Source organism: Pecten maximus, chromosome 2, assembly GCF_902652985.1.
Source record: "Pecten maximus chromosome 2, xPecMax1.1, whole genome shotgun sequence".
In the NCBI taxonomy this organism is placed as follows: domain Eukaryota; kingdom Metazoa; phylum Mollusca; class Bivalvia; order Pectinida; family Pectinidae; genus Pecten; species Pecten maximus.
Genome location: NC_047016.1, coordinates 9,674,482 through 9,701,950, shown reverse-complemented (window position 1 = coordinate 9,701,950; position 27,469 = coordinate 9,674,482). Strand labels below are relative to the sequence as shown.

The 27,469-nt window shown below is 37.7% G+C and overlaps 1 protein-coding gene across 1 annotated transcript in view; it reads right to left on the bottom strand.

Moving 5' to 3' along the window:
- The window catches only part of LOC117316707 (breast cancer anti-estrogen resistance protein 3-like), a 121,703-nt gene continuing 94,234 nt past the window's right edge, over positions 1–27,469 (bottom strand). The window contains 9 exon segments of the mRNA XM_033871461.1: positions 1–2,981; positions 3,321–3,941; positions 3,943–4,137; positions 4,545–4,713; positions 5,370–7,046; positions 15,580–15,606; positions 16,768–16,816; positions 19,944–20,055; positions 24,723–24,840. Coding sequence (XP_033727352.1) covers positions 3,633–3,941; positions 3,943–4,137; positions 4,545–4,713; positions 5,370–7,046; positions 15,580–15,606; positions 16,768–16,816; positions 19,944–20,055; positions 24,723–24,840 — 2,656 coding nt within the window. The 3' untranslated portion in view covers positions 1–2,981; positions 3,321–3,632.

Below are 27,469 nucleotides of genomic sequence, written 5' to 3'. Positions count from 1 at the left end.
TTATTATTAGATATTTTTATTATCTTTATGTTTTTAATATGTGATATACACTGTTTGTACTGTCAATACCCGGTAATAAGAATAATATATGCTTATCCTTACATCCATACAACTATGAACAGCATGTACAAAAATATGTTAAATCCTTAATTGTAGTAGTTTAAATATCAGTGTCCAACTACTAACAACAGTTTGTAAATCTTTAATACTGTGTTTTTAGAAACGACTTCAAAACGTCTGTGTGTCAGTTACTTTTTAAGGAAATAAGAGGAATTTGGTATGTTGATAATGACCGAGGTATGATGTAGACCAGCTTTCTTTCCTGTCTGTGAATATCCATGGATTTTTTATCGCACTATTTTCCCCACAGCTATACTCATCAATAAATGGCACTTAAGTACTATCTGCAATGTAATCTTTTGTACTGTGACTTATTTCTACCACTGCATTATTTGCTAAAGCTGTGGCTAATTATTTGTTCTGATGCCAGACTTGGACACTTTGGCACTGGCAGAGAGATTTCTGGTGTAGGAATATCCAAATCTGGTGTCAGGGCAGAGGAAAATGGAGCTACCATCTCTATGACAAACCTTTGAGTATAGACACAGTGTTTAAAGAAATCAGAAAGTACTGTCTTATTTTGAACTGATCATGACAAAAGCAATTGATGTATAAAGAGCTCAAAAGAAGCATGAATGCAAGAGGCCACTGATAAGCACATTCCACGCCATGACAATTACAAATGAGTAAAGTTGTATGTAAAGGGAGATAATCCACGATTTTTGTGTGTTAAGGGAGGTAACTCCTGAGAAATTATCATATCAAATACATCACAGAAACGTTATAGACATATGATGTTAATATGATAACTTTGACATTCCATATTATTTATAATGAGATTCACAGTGTAACTTGTTTTATACTATTATTACTACAATATAATACACTCTTACTTTCTGGATGGTCACACAGTGTAAACATACCGATCTAGTGACTCATTTCCTAGAGAACTGATGTGAAGCAGACCGCTAAAACCAAAGGATATTTCTATACTTTTGTTTACATTGAACATCAAGTTTTCCCTTTCGTTTGCACATCAGTCAAGAAATATGACTTAGCCTTCCATTATAATATTAGTATTGAATGTGCCAATTTCAAAACCTGTTAAAATATAACCATGCATTTAAAAATATAATTTTTGAGATATCAGTTCATGTACAAATCATAACATTGCTTAAAAGTACATTTTTTTCTATTTTCAATCAATGATAAAAACTCTGTAAAAATTAAAGGTTTGGTCAATAAAATGTTTGTTAAATGCAACTGATGCTGATCTACTGCCATCAAAACTTTTGGACATCCTTTCATAGGAGAACTATTACAGACACAATATCTTTATACGTATCAATTAAATTCCTAAGTTATCTATTACCTATATCCTCATCAACTGATTGCATTACCTATCAAAACTACTGTGGGATGTTGAGTATTTAATCTGATAACAACTATAATCTGTGCAGTATTTCCTTCCCCTTTCCACTCTGATTTTCCAAGGAGAAAATAACTGAAAATTGAGAGTCAGAATCAAATAGAGTAATAAAGCCATATGCTGTAATGTAATACATTGTGACACTACCGATTACAAGTCTGTTGGAAACATTTCTGATTTTTCAAAATTGGTTTAAAATCTAAAACTATCACAAATATCAAACTTAATTGTATTTCTAAAAGTTGTTTTAAACTTTAACCTCTGATGTCGTTAAAGGTGTTGAAAAGGTTCAGTGTCTATGATATATAACTGTATGTTCCTCAAAATACCAATATACATATTCTGTAAGTAGTGGGGTTGGACTATTTTTCAACAATGCCATGACAGAATCAGAGAAAACTAAGTGACCTTAATGTGAGTTTGTATCCTATTGCAATGAGACTTAATATGTAGTATATAAATGCTTGAATATCATCAATCTTACACTATAAAAACAAATGCCTTAAAAACATAAAAGAAAAACTTGTATGACTCCTGAATGAATCCGACACGTGATGAATAATGTTACATGAGTATCTTGTTCTACATAAATACATTATTTGCTGTAAACTAGACCGATATATTACGACCATCCAGCACCAGTTATATTGGGGTATACTCTGGAAGACTTTATAACAATACTGATAATGCATCCATCCGTCACTCAATATCACAATATAGTCTGTTACACACCTGAATACCATCCATACTCGGTAACAATATAGTCGTTACACACCTGAATACCATCCATAATTGGTAACAATAAAGTCGTTACACACCTGAATACCATCCATAATTGGTAACAATATAGTCTGTTACACACCTGAATACCATCCATACTCGGTAACAATATAGTCGTTACACACCTGAATACCATCCATAATTGGTAACAATATAGTCTGTTACACACCTGAATACCATCCATACTCGGTATAACAATATAGTCCGTTACACACCTGAATACCATCCATACTCGGTATAACAATATAGTTCGTTACACACCTGAATACCATCCATACTCGGTATAACAATATAGTCTGTTACACACCTGAATACCATCCATACTCGGTATAACAATATAGTCCGTTACACACCTGAATACCATCCATACTCGGTAAACAATATAGTCCGTTACACACCTGAATACCATCCATACTCGGTATAACAATATAGTCCATTACACACCTGAATACCATCCATACTCGGTAACAATATAGGCTGTTACACACCTGAATACCATCCATACTCGGTAACAATATAATCCGTTACACACCTGAATACCATCCATACTCGGTATAACAATACAGTCTGTTACACACCTGAATACCATCCATACTTGGTAACAATATAGTCCGTTACACACCTGAATACCATCCACACTTGGTAACAATATAGTCCGTTACACACCTGAATACCATCCATACTCGGTATAACAATATAGTCCGTTACACACCTGAATACCATCCATATAGTCCCGTTACCACCTGAATACCATCCATCCTCGGATAACAATAATCCGTTACCACCTGAATACCATCCATACTTGTAACAATATAGTCCGTTACACACCGTGAATACCATCCACACTGGTAACATAATAGTCCGTTCACACCTGAATACCATCCATATCCGGTAATAACACTATAGTCTGTTACACACCTGAATACCATCCATACTCGTATAACAATATAGTCGTTACACACCTGAATACCATCCATACTTGTAACAATATAGTCCATTACACACCCGAATACCATCCATACTCGGTATAACAATATAGTCCGTTACACACCTGAATACCATCCATACTCGGTATAACAATATAGTCCGTTACACACCTGAATACCATACATACTTGGTAACAATATAGTTCGTTACACACCTGAATACCATCCATACTCGGTATAACAATATAGTCTGTTACACACCTGAATACCATCCATACTCGGTAACAATATAGTCCGTTACACACCTGAATACCATCCATACTTGGTAACAATATAGTCTGTTACACACCTGAATACCATCCATACTTGGTAACAATTTAAACATTCACTTTAATACATACGTAATTTACAAAACATACATCTCATCATCACCTCTATCAAACCTCGGTGCCATCATCACCAGGTGGCTCGGCTCGATTTGACAACACAGTCAATAGTTGTTCAAATTTATTCAGCCTTAATGTCCGTTCTACACTTGCCCCTTTTGATCCCCACAGCAGCTTCATTTGGAACTCCGTGCGGAATATATCTAATAGTTCAGTATCAGGTGTGAAGGCATTGAGCAGGGCCTGTCCCGTGACACTGTACAACCCTGCCTGGGCCGTGATCAAACGAGCTGTGTCCAGATGTGTCAACAAAATGTCTAACCCCGAGTTAGGATCAGCATTCTCCCAAGGGAGATAATCCAGTAAGGGAGTCATCGTCTCGTTCTAGAAGCACCACAAGAGAGCTTATATCTGGTATGCTAACATTCTGGAGCGGAAGCAGGCCACTGCCATCATTAAGTGACTTGAGCGCCGCCTTGTGTTTCGTGTCGAAGGTGAAGGCGCTGGATGTGTGGTTCTGTCTAAGTACCATCCATGTGTCTCTCAGCCTCTGTATCTGTGATAAAATGTCAGAGGTCAATCATACAACAGACAATACTTCGTTTTTTATGATCAGAATCACATACAATGATTGCATGATCATCAACACAACATCTGGCCTATACATTTATATAATACACTCTATTATACATTTTTTTTTTATCATTCCACTTAAAATGGCCTTGTGGGGAGTTAAACATGCATTCCTTGTTTATCTCCAATGAAAAAATGACATTGAAATTTATAATCAATTCTTTAATGTTTATCACTGATAGCATGGGTCTCACGAAAAAGATTTACCTAAGTTATAGCTCAGTAACTTGAATGTTGCTTTCTAATGTAAAATTGTAAAAAAAAGAGTCATTTGTCTTTTTATTTGTCTGTTTACAATACTACAGTTTAACTTTAATGACGATTACTGACCTGGACACTAGCAAGTCCTTCCATCACAGCAGAAAAAGCAAAGAGATTTCCAAGAGTGACCCTCAGCTGGAGAGCGATTTCTATCCACTGGCTAAGCATCTTAGCTCTGTCTGTAACCTTCTGACACGTCAAGATTGTTGTTCTTGTGAATAATTTCAAACAGCAACACCTGCAATTCATGTTAAAGTGAACGTTTGTAAAGTCTGGTATTTTGTTTCAGCTTAAATGAATCAATATTAACACGTCAACAAGTCTCAAACATTTTCAAAATATCAAAACAATATGTATCACTGTACAGAGATTCAAGATGAGCTTCTAGAAAAGACAAAAATAAAGTGATACAAATCCACTCGCATGCCAATGCAAGTACACCCACTAAATACCCTGCAGTAAGCCATATATGAAAGGTAGCGGTAATCTTGTCCTTGACCTTCACATCCAGAAACATAAGCTTGTTCCAGGTGATCTTGCACCTACATTTGTACTTAACAATATGGTATGAAGTTTTATCAAAATCACTGAAGTGCTGATAAAGATGTTTTATAAATAGTAACGTGACCTTGTCCTTGACCTATGCACCATAAAACGCAACATACTTAATCAATATATGGAATTTGATTAAAATTTATTAAACAATGAAGTCGCAAGAGTGGTGTGCTGACAAAGATTTTCTATAAATGGTAAGTGAACTCATCATTGACCTTGATATCCTGGAAAATGAATCGAACTCATTTGAGGTATTTTCGTACTTGGTCATTACATGGAGTTTGATAAAATAGCCCATATAGTATGGGAAGCAAAATAGCATTAACAGGTCTCACCAACCTTTCAATCGTGTCCTGTCGGAGTTGTTTCCCTTGTGGAAGTGTCATCAACTCTAGTCCTGACTCCACACCTACACCAAGGTCAGAGTCAGAGATGACTTTGAGACTTTCAAGGTCAACCTTTGTCATGTGTAATGCTAATATTCTAGGATCTGTTGAAAGTAACAAGCTTTTCACAGTCACTAACGTAGAAGTTTCTAAAGGTTTATTTTCCTCTGGTAAAATGTCACTGGAATATTTCAATATATTTAATGTAGATCCAACATTATCTGTTGGCATGGAGATCGTTCTACCTTTAGTTCTGTTTAGCATGTCCGAGCTAGATATATCTCCAAAACTGTTACCACTTGTCTTATTGGTCGGCGTTTTACTCGTTGGAGTATCTGGAACCATGGCATAATCACGGTTGTCTAAAAATGTAAAGTTGGTATCTGACGATAACCTTGACCTTTGACTGTCAGTGCTATTCAAGGACATGTTTCCATTTGACACTCTTTCTTGATTTTGATTGTATGGAATTTTCTTGGAATTATAATTATTATCATAATCACTTATATCTGAATCTCGAGCTAAATTGGCATTTTGGTCCACAGGAAATGCTCTATTTTGGTTAGACAAATTGTTTTGTTCCAGCCAACTAGGTGCTTCTTTCACCTGACTATAATCGGAATAGTCCCTTCCATCATCGTCGTACATATCACGATTACGCACTTCAATTTTGGGGCGTTGTTTGTATTTGATGGATGGTATACGACTAGGTTTGGGAGGTGCAGGCTTTGAGAGATTGCTGTCGGAGGAGGCCGGTGCGAGTCGTTGAGCTGGGGATGGGATCTGAAGGTACTGTCCTTTTCTATTATTTGTGATTAACAGTCCTGGGTCCATCAGGACTGGTTCACTGCCACACCTACTGTGGTATGGAGGTAGGTTTGATGCTGATACAGAATTCTTCATTGATGAGTTTCCAAATTTATTTGGAATGCTGGGAAGACTGTCACAACGATCCATATTAGATACTGCCATATTGTTTCGTTCATCCGTGTCAACAATGTCCAACAAAGGCTGACTACCAGTGCGTAGTGGACGTTTATGTCGAGACTTCGGACTGCCCCGCGGACTGACTTTTGGGCTGTTGTAAGGACTAGCATGAGGGCTCTGTGTGGGTGTGTAGGCAAAATCAGCAGCACCAATGAGGCTTGCCTTATTACCATATTTGGAGTCGTAGTAGCTCAGTGGCATGGTTCTACCAATAGGATTTTTTATCACAGCTCCTGATGTTTTGGTGACCCCTTTCTTGTGGGACATGTAAAAGTCTATCAGATCCTGAACAGAACCAAATTTCTCATCCTCAAAAAAATAGGATATATCTGGTGTCTTAGAATCGGGCCTTTCAGTTATTTGAGAGTTTATCACAAAATGTATTGGGACACCACGACACCCAGTGGTCAATACAAAATCTCCAGGCTGAGATATACAATCTCTCACAATGAAATCTCCGTCACGATTCACAATTTTCTCTGCATGTTGCCGTGAGATATTACCATGGTACCAAGGCCAGTGTTGAAGTTCTGAGGGGTCCGACCTTAGCTCAGCTGTAAGGTCCCTTTCCAAGCGCTCGGCAGAGACATTGACAACTTGGTAGTCTGGGTAACTAGGCTTTGAGGTCGGTACTGTTTGTAATCTGTAAAACAAACGTAAAAAATAGTTAGATATAATTTGGCGGCAAACTAAACAAAGGCTGTAAGGAGGAAAACAAAGACAGGACAAATCCTCGTCACCTTGTGTTAAAACTACCTACATGTAAAAAGGTCAAAGGCTGACCAATACTGGATTTTTGTAATGTATGTAGGCCATTAATACAATGATAATACTTGTACAATACATAAAACACGTCCCTGGGTGAAGTAGGACTTATTTATACGACTGAAAGAGAGATAGATACGTGGGTCCCTATAAGGAGATGGTCAACCACAAAGCTGTAGTAAATAACCGCTATATATATTTGGCTATGATCCCTATAGAGAGATGACCTCAGACGTTATTTACCCAGACTTATCATCTCATGTACATTTCCTGCGGAAACTCCGGTTATAGAACCTATCCTAAGTGTAGCCTTCCACAACCCTATAACACTAGCCGTGGTAACAAACCTCCTGTAATCTCAAGATGGCAAAACTAAACAAAGCCGATCCTGTCTCAATGGATTAGCAGGTCGAACGTACTTATAAACAGTGACATCATAAGTCTTCTGTAGTGATATTCACATCAAAAACTACCTAGCAGTTCCTCATTAGCCACAAACCAGTATCTGATTACTACATTGGTAGACATTATGAGTTACAATGTAAGCTTGTTAAAGATTTGTTTTTACAGCTTGGCTATTATACACTCATATTCTCTATCATGTATCCCTATTTTGGAGAGATACTCCAATTTTATTCAGTCAGGTGTCAGATTCAAATAATCCTGCTTAAACAAATTTATTAATTGATTTCCTAGAACAATTAACTTTTTTATAACGAAATGTACCAAACATATCTTCCACTTTGACGTTTTATTTTTACACCTACCTCAGTCCTACATGTCCTGATAACTTCTGTACACCTACATTATACCTCAGTCCTAAGCGTCCTGATAACTCCTGTACACTTACCTCAGTCCTACATGTCCTGATAACTTCTGTACACTTACCTCAGTCCTACATGTCCTGATAAATTCTGTACACCTACCTCAGTCCTACATGTCCTGATAACTTCTGTACACTTACCTCAGTCCTAAGCGTCCTGATAACTTCTGTACACTTACCTCAGTCCTACATGTCCTGATAACTTCTGTACACTTACCTCAGTCCTACATGTCCTGATAAATTCTGTACACCTACCTCAGTCCTACATGTCCTGATAACTTCTGTACACTTACCTCAGTCCTAAGCGTCCTGATAACTCCTGTACACTAACCTCAGTCCTACACGTCCTTACACTTTTTGTACACCTAGCACAGTCCTAAATGTCCTGATAAGTTCTGTACACCTACCTCAGTCCTACAGGTCCTGATAACTTCTGTACACTTACCTCAGTCCTAAGTGTCCTGATAACTTCTGTACACCTACCTCAGTCCTAAATGTCCTGATAACTTCTGTACACTTACCTCAGTCCTAAACGTCCTGATAACTTCTGTACACTTACCTCAGTCCTACAGGTCCTGATAACTTCTGTACACTTACCTCAGTCCTACAGGTCTTTATAACTTCTGTACACCTACCTCAGTCCTACAGGTCCTGATAACTTCTGTACACCTACCTCAGTCCTACAGGTCTTTATAACTTCTGTACACTTACCTCAGTCCTACAGGTCTTTATAACTTCTGTACACTTACCTCAGTCCTAAGTGTCCTGATAACTTCTGTACACTTACCTCAGTCCTAAATGTCCTGATAACTTCTGTACACCTACCTCAGTCCTACAGGTCCTGATAAATTCTGTACACTTACCTCAGTCCTAAGCGTCCTGTTAACTCCTGTACACTTACCTCAGTCCTACAGGTCCTGATAACTTGTGTACACTTACCTCAGTCCTACAGGTCCTGATAACTTCTGTACACTTACCTCAGTCCTACATGTCCTGATAAATTCTGTATACTTACCTCAGTCCTAAACGTCCTGTTAACTCCTGTACACTTACCTCAGTCCTACAGGTCCTGATAACTTGTGTACACTTACCTCAGTCCTACACATCCTGATAAATTCTGTACACCTACCTCAGTCCTAAGTGTCCTAATAACTTCTGTACACCTAGCACAGTCCTAAATGTCCTGATAACTTCTGTACACCTACCTCAGTCCTACAGGTCCTGATAACTTCTGTACACTTACCTCAGTCCTAAGTGTCCTGATAACTTCTGTACACTTACCTCAGTCCTACAGGTCCTGATAACTTCTGTACACCTACCTCAGTCCTACAGGTCCTGATAACTTCTGTACACTTACCTTAGTCCTAAGTGTCCTAATAACTTCTGTACACTTACCTCAGTCCTACAGGTCCTGATAACTTCTGTACACTTACCTCAGTCCTACAGGTCTTTATAACTTCTGTACACATAGCACAGTCCTACAGGTCCTGATAACTTCTGTACACTTACCTCAGTCCTACAGGTCTTTATAACTTCTGTACACTTACCTCAGTCCTACAGGTCCTGATAACTTCTGTACACTTACCTCAGTCCTAATTGTCCTGATAACTTCTGTACACTTACCTCAGTCCTACAGGTCCTGATAACTTCTGTACACTTACCTCAGTCCTAATTGTCCTGATAACTTCTGTACACCTACCTCAGTCCTAAGTGTCCTAATAACTTCTGTACACTTACCTCAGTCCTACAGGTCCTGATAACTTCTGTACACTTACCTCAGTCCTACAGGTCCTGATAACTTCTGTACACTTACCTCAGTCCTACACGTGAGGTCCTATAATAACTTCCTGGATTAACACAGCTTGTCAGCACATTAATTGTTTTTGTTGGTGAAATATATGTATAATTGAAAACAGACAAATAGTGCTGGTAAAACTCCTGTGTACCAGCTAGAACCACCACTGACCACTACTGACCACTGACCACCACCCCAGGACTGAGTCCGGAGAGTTTGCACACAGAGAAATCCAGAAGCCTCCATCCTCACCTCCATAAGTAAACACAGAACCACTCACAGATTATGTAGTGGGCATCCTTAATTGTCCATAAAGTAATCCTACAGAAATCTGACAAGTTTATCTATGTCACTACAGTTTAATACACATTACCCACCATCACTACAGTTTAATACACATATATCCCAGTTTCTTTCTACTCAAGAGCATCTGTGTGAACATGCACAATGGGTTTTTACAGCCAATTGCTACAGTACATATAAGATCAGATATCACTACACAAACATGTCAAGGACGACTGTATACATCTTAGTAAGGGATTCCAATACCTACAACAGGTAAACAGGGTAACGTAGGGATTCCAATACCTACAACAGGTAAACAGGGTAACACTAAGATACCTACAACAGGTAAACAGGGTAACGTAGTAAGGGATTCCAATACCTACAACAGGTAAACAGGGTAACGTAGTAAGGGATTCCAATACCTACAACAGGTAAACAGGGTAACGTAGTAAGGGATTCCAATACCTACAACAGGTAAACAGGGTAACGTAGTAAGGGATTCCAATACCTACAACAGGTAAACAGGGTAACATAGTAAGGGATTCCAATACCTACAACAGGTGAACAGGGTAACGTAGTAAGGGATTCCAATACCTACAACAGGTAAACAGGGTAACACTAAGATACCTACAACAGGTAAACAGGGTAACGTAGTAAGGGATTCCAATACCTACAACAGGTAAACAGGGTAACGTAGTAAGGGATTCCAATACCTACAACAGGTAAACAGGGTAACATAGTAAGGGATTCCAATACCTACAACAGGTGAACAGGGTAACATAGTAAGGGATTCCAATACCTACAACAGGTGAACAGGGTAACATAGTAAGGGATTCCAATACCTACAACAGGTAAACAGGGTAACGCTAAAATACCTACAACAGGTAAACAGGGTAACATAGTAAGGGATTCCAATACCTACAACAGGTAAACAGGGTAACATAGTAAGGGATTCCAATACCTACAACAGGTGAACAGGGTAACATAGTAAGGGATTCCAATACCTACAACAGGTAAGCAGGGTAACGTAGTAAGGGATTCCAATACCTACATGTACAACAGGTAAACAGGGTAACATAGTAAGGGATTCCAATACCTACAACAGGTAAACAGGGTAACGCTAAGATACCTACAACAGGTAAACAGGGTAACGCTAAGATGTACATGTTCAGGTATAAGACAGCCTGGTAGTAAAGTAGAAGTATAAGACAGCCTGGTAGTAAAGTAGAGGTATATGGCTGATATCACATGTTACAATACTGTCAGTCTCAGATGTTAAATATCTCCGGTCACAACCATCCAAATGTTATTCTTACAAGGGATTAAGAGAGCTGTGTCATTTATACCAGCTATTCAGAGATCTCAATGTCATTAATACCAGCTATTCAGAGACCCCCTCAATGTCATTCATACCAGCTATTCAGAGACCCCCTCAATATCATTCATACCTGCTATTCAGAGATCTCAATGTCATTCATACCAGCTATTCAGAGACCCCTAAATATCATTCATACCAGATATTCAGAGATCTCAATGTCATTTATACCAGGTATTTAGAGATCTCAATGTCATTAATACCAAGCATTAAGAGACCTCACTGTCATTTTCACCAGGTATTCAGAAACAATCATGCTGTCATTCATATATAAAACATTCACTCCAGGATTCTCAGAGATCTGGCCATTCCAACAAGAGTTTGAGATCTCACAGCAGAATGGGAAGTTTGATGTTGGCAGACCTCCAAAGAAGGTTGTGTTTACTAAAGTGTTAAATAGTATAGGTTATCAAACTAACTATACAAAATGAAAGTACATTAATTCTCCCTGGAAAATATTATCCCTATAAAACAACAGATTTTGGTCTGTAGCAGCCTAGCAGGCCCCCAAGCGTGGTGTCAGGTTCTGGAAGTTGGTGCTAATAGAGAGGCAATGAACCCAGCACAGTGAGGAGAAATACAGAGTAAAAAGCTATTTCCTGGTCCCTGAATAAACAAACGGTTCCTCTGAACCACAAAGTGTTCTTACTCCGCGCCCTATACATGTTTTACTGGTCCGATCCATAAAGCCATAGTAAACTGTATAAGTAAAATGTTCTTACCATACAAAGTTTGGGACGTTGAATCTTCAGTTATTTCTACTGTATTATGACTATTTCATCTTACACCTCTTGTAATCACACTATCATCTTCATAAAAAGCTTGTATTTCAAAACCCAAACAGCTAAACCCACAAGAAACACCATGACAACTTCACTTCAGCATCTCTAAACATTCTCCAAATGTAAATCTCCCTTAACGAAAATATGAAGTCCTGTAAATCAGACAGCTATTTATATATAAAGAACCCATTTCCTACTTTCATGATCAGCTTCACAATGTGGTGTACCAATTAATACTCTCCTTTACACTATGGTACATCCCTGAAGGGTTTAGTCCTTTTAATTATCACTGTGTCACCAAATACTCACCTTTACACACAATCTAATATGGTACATCCCTGAGGAGTTCAGTAAGTGTCCTTATCCAGTGATCATAAGAGTAAGAATGGAGATATATCTCCACGCATCCCACACCAAACACGATTATTTATACAACACACCACTGTAAATGTGATCTATTTACGAAATATTTGATCCGGTCCACAACACAGACAGCTATAGACACTGGCAACATCCCAACATGGTGGGCTACACATATGTTTGTAAACTTTTATTTGAGTCGTTAGGGTGTCGGCGAGTACTCTGATCATCACAGTGCTAATGTAAGTGATTATGAGTCACTGCTTACATGTATGTTGTCAAAAGAAAATAAATTGCATGTATGAATATGATAAGTTTTACATGTAAACAAATATTCCAATACAAAAATTGTTTTTATGGAAGTCCATTCGTTAAATTATTCGTTGACATTGACAGGTAGCACAGAAGGAAATCAGACAGGGGATGACAAACATAACACAATCAATGTGTTCCTCAACATGATGAGGATGTACATGTTCTACTAGTTATGGGGATGTATTTCCATCAGCTCATTCATACTGCCATAATAACTACCACAAAAACAGAAGATCAATAGTATATCATACAAGTACTCCAGGGGTGGGGGGTGGGGGGTTGGGGGGTGTAAAATCACTTTGATAAGACAAGATTGTCTACATGAAGTAACTTATATTTCTATAGACTTTGACGTCAAATGTAATCATTTTGTACCTGGTTAAATGAAAATTTATTACTAAACATTTTATAAAACAGCTTTAATTGTGAGATTATATTAAGCAACTGTGTTGTTTCTGTGTTGTGATATTATAACCTTGTGTTGTTTCTGTGTTGTGAGATTATAACCGTGTGTTGTTTCTGTGTTGTGATATTATAACCGTGTGTTGTTTCTGTGTTGTGATAGTATAACCTTGTGTTGTTTCTGTGTTGTGAGATTATAACCGTGTGTTGTTTCTGTGTTGTGAGAATATAACATTGTGTTGTTTCTGTGTTGTGCTATTATAACCCTGTGTTGTTTCTGTGTTGTGATATTATAACCTTAATTGTGTTGTTTCTGTGTTGTTTCTGTGTTGTGAGGTTATAACCTTGTATTTTTTCTGTGTTGTGATATTATAACCTTGTGTTGTTTCTGTGTTGTGATATTATAACCTTGTGTTGTTTCTGTGTTGTGAGATTATAACCTTGTGTTGTTTCTGTGTTGTGATATTATAACCTTGTGTTGTTTCTGTGTTGTGATATTATAACCTTGTGTTGTTTCTGTGTTGTGATATTATAACCTTGTGTTGTTTCTGTGTTGTGAGATTATAATCTTGTGTTGTTTCTGTGTTGTGAGATTATAACCTTGTGTTGTTTCTGTGTTGTGATATTATAACCTTGTGTTGTTTCTGTGTTGTGATATTATAACCTTGTGTTGTGATATTATAACCTTGTGTTGTTTCTGTGTTGTGATATTATAACCTTGTGTTGTTTCTGTGTTGTGATATAACCTTGTGTTGTTTCTGTGTTGTGATATCATAACCTTGTGTTGTTTCTGTGTTGTGATATTATAACCTTGTGTTGTTTCTGTGTTGTGAGATTAAAACCTTGTGTTGTTTCTGTGTTGTGAGATTATAACCTTGTGTTGTTTCTGTGTTGTGATATTATAACCTTGTGTTGTTTCTGTGTTGTGAGGTTATAACCTTGTGTTGTTTCTGTGTTGTGAGATTATAACCTTGTGTTGTTTCTGTGTTGTGAGATTATAACCTTGTGTTGTTTCTGTGTTGTGAGATTATAACCTTGTGTTGTTTCTGTGTTGTGAGGTTATAACCTTGTGTTGTTTCTGTGTTGTGATATTATAACCTTGTGTTGTTTCTGTGTTGTGAGGTTATAACCTTGTGTTGTTTCTGTGTTGTGATATTATAACCTTGTGTTGTTTCTGTGTTGTGAGATTATAACCTTGTGTTGTTTCTGTGTTGTGATATTATAACCTTGTGTTGTTTCTGTGTTGTGAGGTTATAACCTTGTGTTGTGATATTATAACCTTGTGTTGTGATATTACAACCTTGTGTTGTGATATTACAACCTTGTGTTGTTTCTGTGTTGTGAGGTTATAACCTTGTGTTGTGATATTATAACCCTGTGTTGTTTCTGTGTTGTGAGATTATAACCTTGTGTTGTTTCTGTGTTGTGATATTATAACCTTGTGTTGTGATATTATAACCTGCTGTGTTTTTGTGAGAAGCATGACAGTACATGGTAAGCAATAGATGACAAGTAAGCACAAACATCTGTCAATAATGGCCACATAGTGACAACATCAATCTAGCTGTGAAGACCAGTGACTGGTTATGAGTGCAGTAACATAATTAAGTATGTTAATTCTACACAATTTACAGTAGAAACCTTCCACTTGACAGGGGCAGTATAACTCTACCAGCTGATCCTGAGTTAATGCCATGACCTGTCAGACAGATCATTTAACTGAGAACAAAGGTGAAGTCACAGATGTGGCTGGTCACTTACCTACTCACATCGTTAGATTGTCTAAACATAAGTGGCCTAAGTTGTTTTTATAGTTTAATTGGTTTGACCTGCCTGATTAGAAATTATTCTATCAACAAGCATGTACCTTTCAATTAAGGCAGCAACTTATGCAATAATTTCATTGTTAATACAATGGATAATAAAGGGAATTCAACAAAAGATTTTACATTAAAAAAATATCTATCAAGTGAAATCAGCTTGAGGAGAGAGTCAAATCAATATATAAGGTTAAATATTGTCAAAGTTCAAAAAGCCACACTGATAATATAAAGACCTGCACATCAAGCTCCAATCTACTACAGACAAAGGTCTGGGGAATAATCTCTAATTGTTGGTGAATCGTGTATTTTACTTTTGGAATACAAATAAATTGATCTTTGGGTTAACAGCCATAGGCTCATAACTGTTAAGCTGAATGAAAACATAGCACACAAAAAGCTTTCTAGAAATCCAACTTATCAATGTAAAGTCAAGTTCTGATTTATATGTTACCTTGGATGATTTTCTGCCTTTAACTGTCTGTAATTCAAAGTCAACTTGATTAATAAGAATCCATTAATAAGTGAAGGCCAGAAACATGTAATGGTGATTCTGCTGGACAATAACGCACGTTATATATCACTGTTAATATAAACCTTGTAGTCCTGTAGAAGTAGGTCGTAGATACTCCAGTTCTTAATCCTCTCAAAACATTACACAAACAAGAAACGTATGCAGGATTCTCCTTAATAAGAAAGCTGTCCCCGCAAAAAAGGAATTTGTATCAGACCAGAAATTGGTTTTTATCAAGAATGATAAACAATTATTCCGGTCTCCATTGACACACCCAAAAAGAGAGAGCATGTACACAGTATATACAGTGGCAATATGACAAGGTTGTCTCTGCCTTGTCAGTATACTCTCACAGAGAAATGAGTGGGGTCAAGGGGGACAACTTCCTGTTAAGTGTTTGTACTGGCTGATAAAGAGACAAACCATGCCAGCCTTATGTTATATTGTCTAACCCTGATAAAGAGACACCAGCCTTGAAGATATAATGTTTCATCAATTTCTTTGTTCAAGAGCACTAACACATATTTATTTTTAAAATGAAATGTACAAAAGAATTTTTTTTTTTTTATAAGAAATCAGGAGATCTTTGTATTTGAGTGATATTTTGGTAAATATTGGGTTACATATATGCCAATAATATCATTGTCAGACTATTTATTGGTGTATGGACTTTAAATAAATACCGTGACAAACTACTACCATATGTCTGAGATGTAGCCATGTCTAGTCTAGAAATCACTGATAGATGTAAGTAGAAGTGCCAATACTCCTGATAACATATGTCAATATAGGCACGGATAGGAACACAGCATTACAGATACCAGGTGTTTAGGTAATCACAGGTGTAAACAAGCACTGATTACAGGTATTCACAGGTACATAACCAGATGGTAGACAACATGTTTATAGGGTACATGTCTTACGTAATTCAGTCACACTGACATAAGCCACAGGTTGATCATTTAAAAGATACAATCCCAGCTTTATTTGTACTTTTTTGCTTAGAAAACATTTTCTATTTAATATCATGATTTTCATATTTAATAATACCATACAATTGTTTTTTTTAATAATCAGAACAAATGATATTTAGACTAAAGTTAGAAGAGTGAGGACCTAGCTACTTACTGTGCTGTAGCACTGAGGCTCCGGTGTAGACCTGGAACCACCTTGTAACCTGTAAACAAAGACATTACAGACATTATAAACAAAGACATCACAGATATCATAAACAAAGACATCACAGATATTATAAACAAAGACATCACAGATATTATAAACAAAGACATCACAGATATCATAAACAAAGACATCACAGATATCATAAACAAAGACATCACAGATATTATAAACAAAGACATCACAGATATTATAAACAAAGACATCACAGATATTATAAACAAAGACATCACAGATATCATAAACAAAGACATCACAGATATTATAAACAAAGACATCACAGATATTATAAACAAAGACATCACAGATATTATAAACAAAGACATCACAGATATGATAAACAAAGACATCACAGATATTATAAACAAAGACATCACATATATCATAAACAAAGACATCACAGATATTATAAACAAAGACATCACAGATATCATAAACAAAGACATCACAGATATCATAAACAAAGACATCACAGATATCATAAACAAAGACATCACAGATATTATAAACAAAGACATCACAGATATTATAAACAAAGACATCACAGATATCATAAACAAAGACATCACAGATATCATAAACAAAGACATCACAGATATTATAAACAAAGACATCACAGATATTATAAACAAAGACATCACAGATATCATAAACAAAGACATCACAGATATTATAAACACAGATATGACAGATATTATAAATAAAGACATCACAATATTATAAACAAAGACATCACAGATATTATAAACAAAGACATCACAGATATCATAAACAAAGACATCACAGATATTATAAACAAAGACATCACAGATATCATAAACAAAGACATCACAGATATTATAAACAAAGACATCACAGATATTATAAACAAAGACATCACAGATATTATAAACAAAGACATCACCACCAACATGATGACAGACACCACCAACATGATGACAGACACCACCAACATGATGACAGACACCACCAACATGATGACAGACACCACCAACATGATGACAGACACCACCAACATGATGACAGACACCACCAACATGATGACAGACACCACCAACATGATGACAGATACCACCAACATGATGACAGACACCACCAACATGATGACACCAACATGATGACACCAACATGATGACAGACACCACCAACATGATGGCAGACACCACCAACATGATGACAGATACCACCAACATGATGACAGATACCACCAACATGATGACAGACACCACCAACATGATGGCAGACACCACCAACATGATGACAGACACCACCAACATGATGACAGACACCACCAACATGATGACAGACACCACCAACATGATGACAGACACCACCAACATGATGACAGACACCAGACATTATAATGAAAAGTTCCACTGTCAAGTTATATAGGAAATAGAGCCCAGACAAGATAGAGCATGGAAGCTTAGGACACAAAGCTATGGTACTCCTCCCTACACCAGGTTTGGTGAGGGACAGACAAGATAGAGTATGGAAGTCTAGGACACAAAGATATGGTACTCCTCCCTACTCCAGGTTTGGTGAGGGACAGACAAGATAGAGTATGGAAGTCTAGGACACAAAGCTATGGTACCCCTCCGTACACCAGGTTTGGTGAGGACAGACAAGATAGGGTAGAAGCTAGGACACAAAGCTATGGTACCCCTCCCTTCACCAGGTTTGGTGAGGGACAGACAAGATAGAGTAGAAGCTTAGGACACAAAGCTATGGTACCCCTCCCTACACCAGGTTTGGTGAGGGACAGACAAGATAGAGTATGGAAGTCTAGGACACAAAGCTATGGTACCCCTCCCTACACCAGGTTTGGTGAGGGACAGACAAGATAGAGTATGGAAGTCTAGGACACAAAGATATGGTACTCCTCCCTACACCAGGTTTGGTGAGGGGCAGACAAGATAGAGTATGGAGCCTTAGGACACAAAGATATGGTACCCCTCCCTACACCAGGTTTGGTGAGGGACAGACAAGATAGAGTAGAAGCTTAGGACACAAAGCTATGGTACCCCTCCCTACACCAGGTTTGGTGAGGGACAGACAAGATAGAGTATGGAAGTCTAGGACACAAAGCTATGGTACCCCTCCCTACACCAGGTTTGGTGAGGGACAGACAAGATAGAGTATGGAAGTCTAGGACACAAAGATATGGTACTCCTCCCTACACCAGGTTTGGTGAGGGGCAGACAAGATAGAGTATGGAGCCTTAGGACACAAAGATATGGTACCCCTCCCTACACCAGGTTTGGTGAGGGGCAGACAAGATAGAGTATGGAGCCTTAGGACACAAAGCTATGGTACTCCTCCCTACACCAGGTTTGGTGAGGACAGACAAGATAGAGTATGGAAGTCTAGGACACAAAGATATGGTACCCCTCCCTACACCAGGTTTGGTGAGGGACAGACAAGATAGAGTATGGAAGTCTAGGACACAAAGCTATGGTACCCGTCCCTACACCAGGTTTGTTGAGGGACAGACAAGATAGAGTAGAAGTCTAGGACACAAAGCTATGGTACCCCTCGGTACACCAGGTTTGGTGAGGACAGATAATATTGTGGCAATAGACCTGTACATAGATTGCTAGTGTTATGGATGTACACACCTAATTTGTCTCATTCTGAACCACTATCTAACATAAGATAGGGAGTTTAATATGATAGTAACTTAGACAGAGGTTTAACAGTACCTCCACACAGCACATCTCCAGATGTGTATAGCAGGTTTTACACCAATACATTCTTATCATACCTAACACATGTGCAGTCAACTACACAAGCATGCTTCTGTTTGACTTCTCATCAAATATTGTTCTTATCATTTTACTGCTTCTCTTTCCAGATAGAACAAGTGGTTTTTAATACTGTACATGTTATATAATGTTCTGTTTCTGTGCCAGGAAATTATCTGCTAATGAAGATGCTTGGTGATAGAGAACAGATATTTTATTGTTCAGTAACCTACATCGGAAGAAAATGAAAGCCATCTGGTCCTAAAACCAATTATTTGAGGTATTTTGTCATAATATCAGCCATATCTTGTAACTGTCTGATACATGTAGTTATAATACATAAAGGTCAGACCTTCTTCTGGAATAACCAGGTATGCTCACCTCTTTGATGCTTCTCCTTGAGAATGCGTAGACTGGACACGACCTTTGCCCTCAGGGCAGGGTTATGTATACCAAGCTCTTTTATCTCTGTTTCTGTAAAGTTCAGCAGATCCTGTAGAGTACAAGTTTATCATAGTTATCTCCCCTTGTCTGCCAAAATGAAAATCAATAAACGACAATGGACAAAAATTCCTTTACTCAGCAGCTGAAACTGACATCCATTGTAATTAATAAACCCCCTATTGTAGTGTTATGGTCCATTTTCTTTGTGATGGAATGACCCATTAGTGATGAAAGGGATTTTGACAGCCAAAAAATCAATCAGCATTCAGCATCCAGGATAGAGAACTCCCAGGGCATTATTATTATTTGTTAACATGTTCCAGTTACATGGACTTGCTGTTATAGGGCTTCCTACTGTTACGGTCCTAAAAGAAAAGGAAGGTTAAACATGAACATGTAATAATTAACCAGAATTGAAAAAAATAGAACATTTTGATGAATTTCATATTAAATGGAAACAAATACAAGATTCTTTCATAAAAATGATTTTTTTTTGTATTTATTTGTGAAAAAATCAAAATCTTTCCTCTGACTAATTTGAAAAAGAAAACTTTTAATTTTTATTCCAAGAGTTTGTTCTTTTGTCTAGAATCCATGGAGACTATTTTAGCTTTGTCTATACATCCAGTTTAAAATGTTCTTATATGATAACTACCTATCTATAAACCACATTGACTTTAATCTAAGTGGTATTTATGGAGGGGTACATCTGTAATTTAATTAACAGGTATAGTTTCAGTGCTGACCTTTACTCAGGTAAAAGGTGAATAACTCTCACCATACCTGTGTACTTGGAGTATACCCATTCATACAAGGGACATAACCTCTACAGATCTCTGGTCAATTTGTCCCATAACACCAAAATCAATATCTAAACTTAGTTTCTATGGAGGATAATGTGTACAACTTGAATACTGGAACTTATCAGTAAAATGTAGCTATATAGGTCTCCCATTTCCTCCTTTACAAAATCAACAAAGAGCACAATTCTTAAACAATTCCTACATATATATATATATACCACTTTACACCTCAACAATGTCTACCCCTAAATCCTATCTACTCCTATTTATACTCTAACCTTATCAACTCCTATCAGCCCCTCAACTCCTATCTACTCCCAAAATCCTTTCAACTCCTATCTACTCCCTAAATCCTATTAACTCCTATCTACCCCCTAAATCCTATCAACTCCTATCTACTCCCTAAATCCAAACCCCCTAAATCCTTTCAACTTCCGGCCTACAACCCCCTAAATCCTATCAATTCTCACCAAGCCCCCTAAATCCTTTCAACTTATATCAGCCCACTAAATCCTATCAACACCAACTATATACTTTAAAATGCTACCAACTCTTATAAGGCCCCTCAATCCTATCAACTTTTATCAGCCCCTTAATTCTATCAGTTCCTATAAACCCATTTAATCAAATCAACTTTTATCTAACCCTAAATCTATTTAACAAATAATATCCCCCCCCCCCCCCCCCCAATAAAAATATAGTGAAATGATAAAGAATGATTAGACCAGATGTTGTTAAGCCTACAGGCCTCTGATTGCTGTTTTAGACAGGCCCCATAATAATTACATCTCCTTAATTATACCCATTTCCTAAGGACTGTCATTACAACCAATAAAGGCAACTGATGATTACCCATAATACATCATCCTTGTCTGATGATTACCAACTTCCTGTTTTATCTCAGCAATGTTTTGTGTGTTTTCTGCTGATAGTGTATGTCAGGATGGAAATTACTATTGTTTTCCTTTCAGGGAAAATCTAATTGGCTGAGATGTGCATCCAATACATTATTAGCGATACATTCTCGAAATCATGGTATCTTGTTACCTGTTCACTTCATGTGATGTAAACTGATCTAGTCAGAGTAATGGAAATATAAATCATACATGTCACAAAAAGAAAATGAGTCACTCTTGCATATGTATAGGAAATGTTTAGTACATTCCATGTAATATAAATATCAGCAGTGAGATACTTACTGAGACATGTATCAGCATTGAGATACATACTGAGACATGTATCAGTAGTGAGATACATACTGAGACATGTATCAGCAGTGGGATACATACTGAGACATATATCAGTAGTGAGATACATACTGAGACATGTATCAGCTGTGGGATACATACTGAGACATATATCAGCTGTGAGATACATACTGAGACATGTATCAGCAGTGAGATACATACTGAGACATGTATCAGCAGTGAGAAACTTATTGAGACATGTATCAGCTGTGAGATACATACTGAGACATGTATCAGTAGTGAGATACATACTGAGACATGTATCAGCAGTGAGATACATACTGAGACATGTATCAGCAGTGAGATACTTACTGAGACACATATCAGCAGTGAGATACATACTGAGACATGTATCAGTAGTGAGATACATACTGAGACATGTATCAGCAGTGAGATACATACTGAGACATGTATCAGCAGTGAGATACATACTGAGACATGTATCAGCAGTGAGATACATACTGAGACATGTATCAGCTGTGAGATACATACTGAGACATGTATCAGCAGTAAGATACATACTGAGACATGTATCAGCAGTGAGATACATACTGAGACATGTATCAGCAGTGAGATACATACTGAGACATGTATCAGCAGTGAGATACATACTGAGACATGTATCAGCAGTGAGATACATACTGAGACATGTATCAGCTGTGAGATACATACTGATACATTTATCAGCAGTGAGATACATACTGAGACATGTATCAGCGGTGAGATATATACTGAGACATGTATCAGCAGTGAGATACATACTGAGACATGTATCAGCAGTGAGATACATACTGATACATGTATCAGTAGTGAGATACATACTGATACATGTATCAGCAGTGAGATACATACTGAGACATGTATCAGCAGTGAGATACATACTGAGACATGTATCAGCAGTGAGATACATACTGAGACATGTATCAGCAGTGAGATACATACTGAGACATGTATCAGCAGTGAGATACATACTGATACATGTATCAGTAGTGAGATACATATTGAGACATGTATCAGCAGTGAGATACTTACTGAGACATGTATCAGCAGGGAGATACATACTGAGACATGTATCAGCAGTGAGATACATACTGAGACATGTATCGGCAGTGGGATACATACTGAGACATGTATCAGCAGTGAGATACATACTGAGACATGTATCAGCTGTGAGATACATACTGAGACATGTATCAGCTGTGAGATACATACTGAGACATGTATCAGTAGTGAGATACATATTGAGACATGTATCAGCAGTGAGATACATACTGAGACATGTATCAGTAGTGAGATACTTACTGAGACATGTATCAGCAGTGAGATACATACTGAGACATGTATCAGCATTGAGATACATACTGAGACATGTATCAGTAGTGAGATACATACTGAGACATGTATCAGCTGTGAGATACATACTGAGACATGTATCAGCAGTGAGATACATACTGAGACATGTATCAGCAGTGAGATACATACTGAGACATGTATCAGCTGTGAGATACTTACTGAGACATGTGTCAGTAGTGAGATACATACTGAGACATGTATCAGCAGTGAGATACTTACTGAGACATGTATCAGCTGTGAGATACATACTGAGACATGTATCAGCTGTGAGATACATACTGAGACATGTATCAGCAGTTAGATACATACTGAGACATGTATCAGCTGTGAGATACATACTGAGACATGTATCAGCAGTGAGATACTTACTGAGACATGTGTCAGTAGTGAGATACATACTGAGACATGTATCAGCAGTGAGATACTTACTGAGACATGTATCAGCAGTGAGATACATACTGAGACATGTATCAGCAGTGAGATACATACTGAGACATGTATCAGCTGTGAGATACTTACTGAGACATGTATCAGCAGTGAGATACTTACTGAGACATGTGTCAGTAGTGAGATACATACTGAGACATGTATCAGCAGTGAGATACATATTGAGACAGCAGTGAGATACATACTGAGACATGTATCATCAGTGAGATACATACTGAAACATGTATCAGCAGTAAGATACTTTCTGAGACATGTATCAGCAGTGAGATACTTACTGAGACATGTATCAATAGTGAGATACTTACTGAGACATGTATCAGCTGTGAGATACATATTGAGACATGTATCAGTAGTGAGATACTTACTGAGACATGTATCAGCTGTGAGATACATACTGACACATGTATCAGCAGTGAGATACATACTGAGACATGTATCAGCTGTGAGATACATACTGAGACATGTATCAGCAGTGAGATACATACTGAGACATGTATCAGCAGTGAGATACTTACTGAGACATGTGTCAGTAGTGAGATACATACTGAGACATGTATCAGCAGTGAGATACTTACTGAGACATGTATCAGCAGTGAGATACATACTGAGACATGTATCAGTAGTGAGATACATACTGAGACATGTATCAGTTGTGAGATACATACTGAGACATGTATCAGCAGTGAGATACATACTGAGACATGTATCGGCAGTGAGATACATACTGAGACATGTATCGGCAGTGGGATACATACTGAGACATGTATCAGCAGTGATATACATACTGAGACATGTATCAGTAGTGAGATACATACTCAAACAATCAGGACACTTTAACATATGTTTTTGTTTTCTGTGAACCTTACCTCCACTCCCTTATATTTGCAGAAGACACCATAATGGTCCCTCATCCCCAGGGCCTCCAGCCAGGTTTCTATGGGGATGTGTTTGTGTGCCATAACCTGCTGCCTCTCCAACACAATCCTGCAAAATATAAATTGATAGATGTTTAGTAAAATTCAAAATTACTCATCAGAAGGAAATTTGGCACCTGCTTGATAAGTACCATCAGCAAACAAAAAATAAAACATAGGCTAAAATAGCTAGGAACCATAAACTATCAACTTAATCAGGAATCATTTGTATGTTGGTCTCCTAAAAAGGTCTATCATTAGAGAAAGAGGCATGGTCTTGTTTTCTTACAGTTCTCACAGACAGTGAACGTTAACATTTCTGTATAACATGTCATTCTGATGACTGGGGTTAACATAAGATAATATTGGCTTCTCCCTCACCAAATCTGATGTACTCTGAAGGCTTTTATCTGAAGAGGTGCATCAGTGCTGAATATCTAATGCAAGATACATGCATATTAATCCACCATTATAGAATTTTGATGACTTTTTTTCGCCAACAATTTATTCTAGCGTGTTACAGTTTTACAACCTTTGTCAAGTGATGCAGAATGCAAAACAAGCATGTATAGACCGTGATTTATACGCCTGCATACTGTAATTCTGGGGTTATCAGAGAGCAATTCAGCCCTACAAGCCTGTGGGAGAGCAATTCAGCCCTACAAGCCTGTGGGAGAGCAATTCAGCCCTACAAGCCTGTGGCTGTCATAACTTACCTCCCTTTGTAGGGAAAAACATGTTGAGGAATAGAGCCAACATTTTTATTATGTGAGGAGATACTTTGTTGTCCAAATATACAGTTCAGGATTTTTTTCAGGGTTTGACATTTTCGATTCACCTGTCTCTATTTTGGAGGAAAATTTAAGATTTTAGACCTTTTACAAATAATTCAATTTAATTCAAATTTATTGCACAATTTTAATTGCTTATTTGATGGCTATATTATAATGGTTCACCAGCAGATTACTAGATTATACTGAATGTGAGCCCACTTTCCTCAAGTCTAATGACTTATACATAGTTATTAGTTGACATAATGGTACATGTAATAAGATTTTCATCTTCTGATACTTTTAGTGTCATTTCATCAAGACACATTTCTCTAACATTATCATGAACATATTGTTTTCAATAACATTACAAATTGTACTGAATCTTATACTTGTCTCGGTATGTTACCTATATACGACCATGGGCTAGTTCTAAGTCACCCTCACACCTATATACGACCATGGGCTAGTTCTAAGTCACCCTCACACCTATATACGACCATGGGCTAGTTCTAAGTCACCCTCACACCTATATACGACCATGGGCTAGCTCTGAGTCACCCTCACACCTATATACGACCATGGGCTAGTTCTAAGTCACCCTCACACCTATATACGACCATGGGCTAGCTCTAAGTCACCCTCACACCTATATACGACCATGGGCTAGTTCTAAGTCATACCACACCTATATACGACCATGGGCTAGTTCTAAGTCACCCTCACACCTATATACGACCATGGGCTAGTTCTAAGTCACCCTCACACCTATATACAACCATGGGCTAGTTCTAAGTCATACCACACCTATATACGACCATGGGCTAGTTCTAAGTCACCCTCACACCTATATACGACCATGGGCTAGTTCTAAGTCACCCTCACACCTATATACGACCATGGGCTAGTTCTAAGTCACACCACACCTATATACGACCATGGGCTAGTTCTAAGTCACCCTCACACCTATATACGACCATGGGCTAGTTCTAAGTCACGCTCACACCTATATACGACCATGGGCTAGTTCTAAGTCATACCACACCTATATACGACCATGGGCTAGTTCTAAGTCACACCACACCTATATACGACCATGGGCTAGTTCTAAGTCACCCTCACACCTATATACGACCATGGGCTAGTTCTAAGTCACACCACACCTATATACGACCATGGGCTAGCTCTAAGTCACCCTCACACCTATATACGACCATGGGCTAGTTCTAAGTCATGCTCACACCTATATACGACCATGGGCTAGTTCTAAGTCACCCTCACACCTATATATGACCATAGTCTAGTTCTAAGTCATGCTCACACCTATATACGACCATGGGCTAGTTCTAAGTCACCCTCACACCTATATACGACCATGGGCTAGTTCTAAGTCATGCTCACACCTATATACGACCATGGGCTAGTTCTAAGTCACCCTCACACCTATATACGACCATGGGCTAGTTCTAAGTCACCCTCACAGAGTCTATAGTTCACAGTCATCCTAGATTGACGTCACTAATGCTCATATACAAAATATATAAATGACGGCTCCAGTTGAAATTCTTGTTTCAACTTTACACATGAATGACACTTATCAGCATGATTTCTTTATTATACTTATAATTTCTTTATTTTACACTTAATCTCAAAAACCTAATTAAAGTAGCTTAAAATATGTTGATTAGGTCCAATAGTAATATTAAACTAAATTTCAATGTCTACAATGCAGTTAAAATGGGGAAAGCTAACTTAAAACTACAGATGTTTGAAAATCAAATGTTGTTATCCCAAAGCATTATATTACTGCTCTTAAAAGTTTGTTTTAAAAACAGAAATTTCAAATAATCAGAAGAAAGCTGATCCAGTGTTAGATTTGATGAAGGCTCCTGTTTTAGGTAAGAGATGAAGAGGTGTTGACAGACAGAC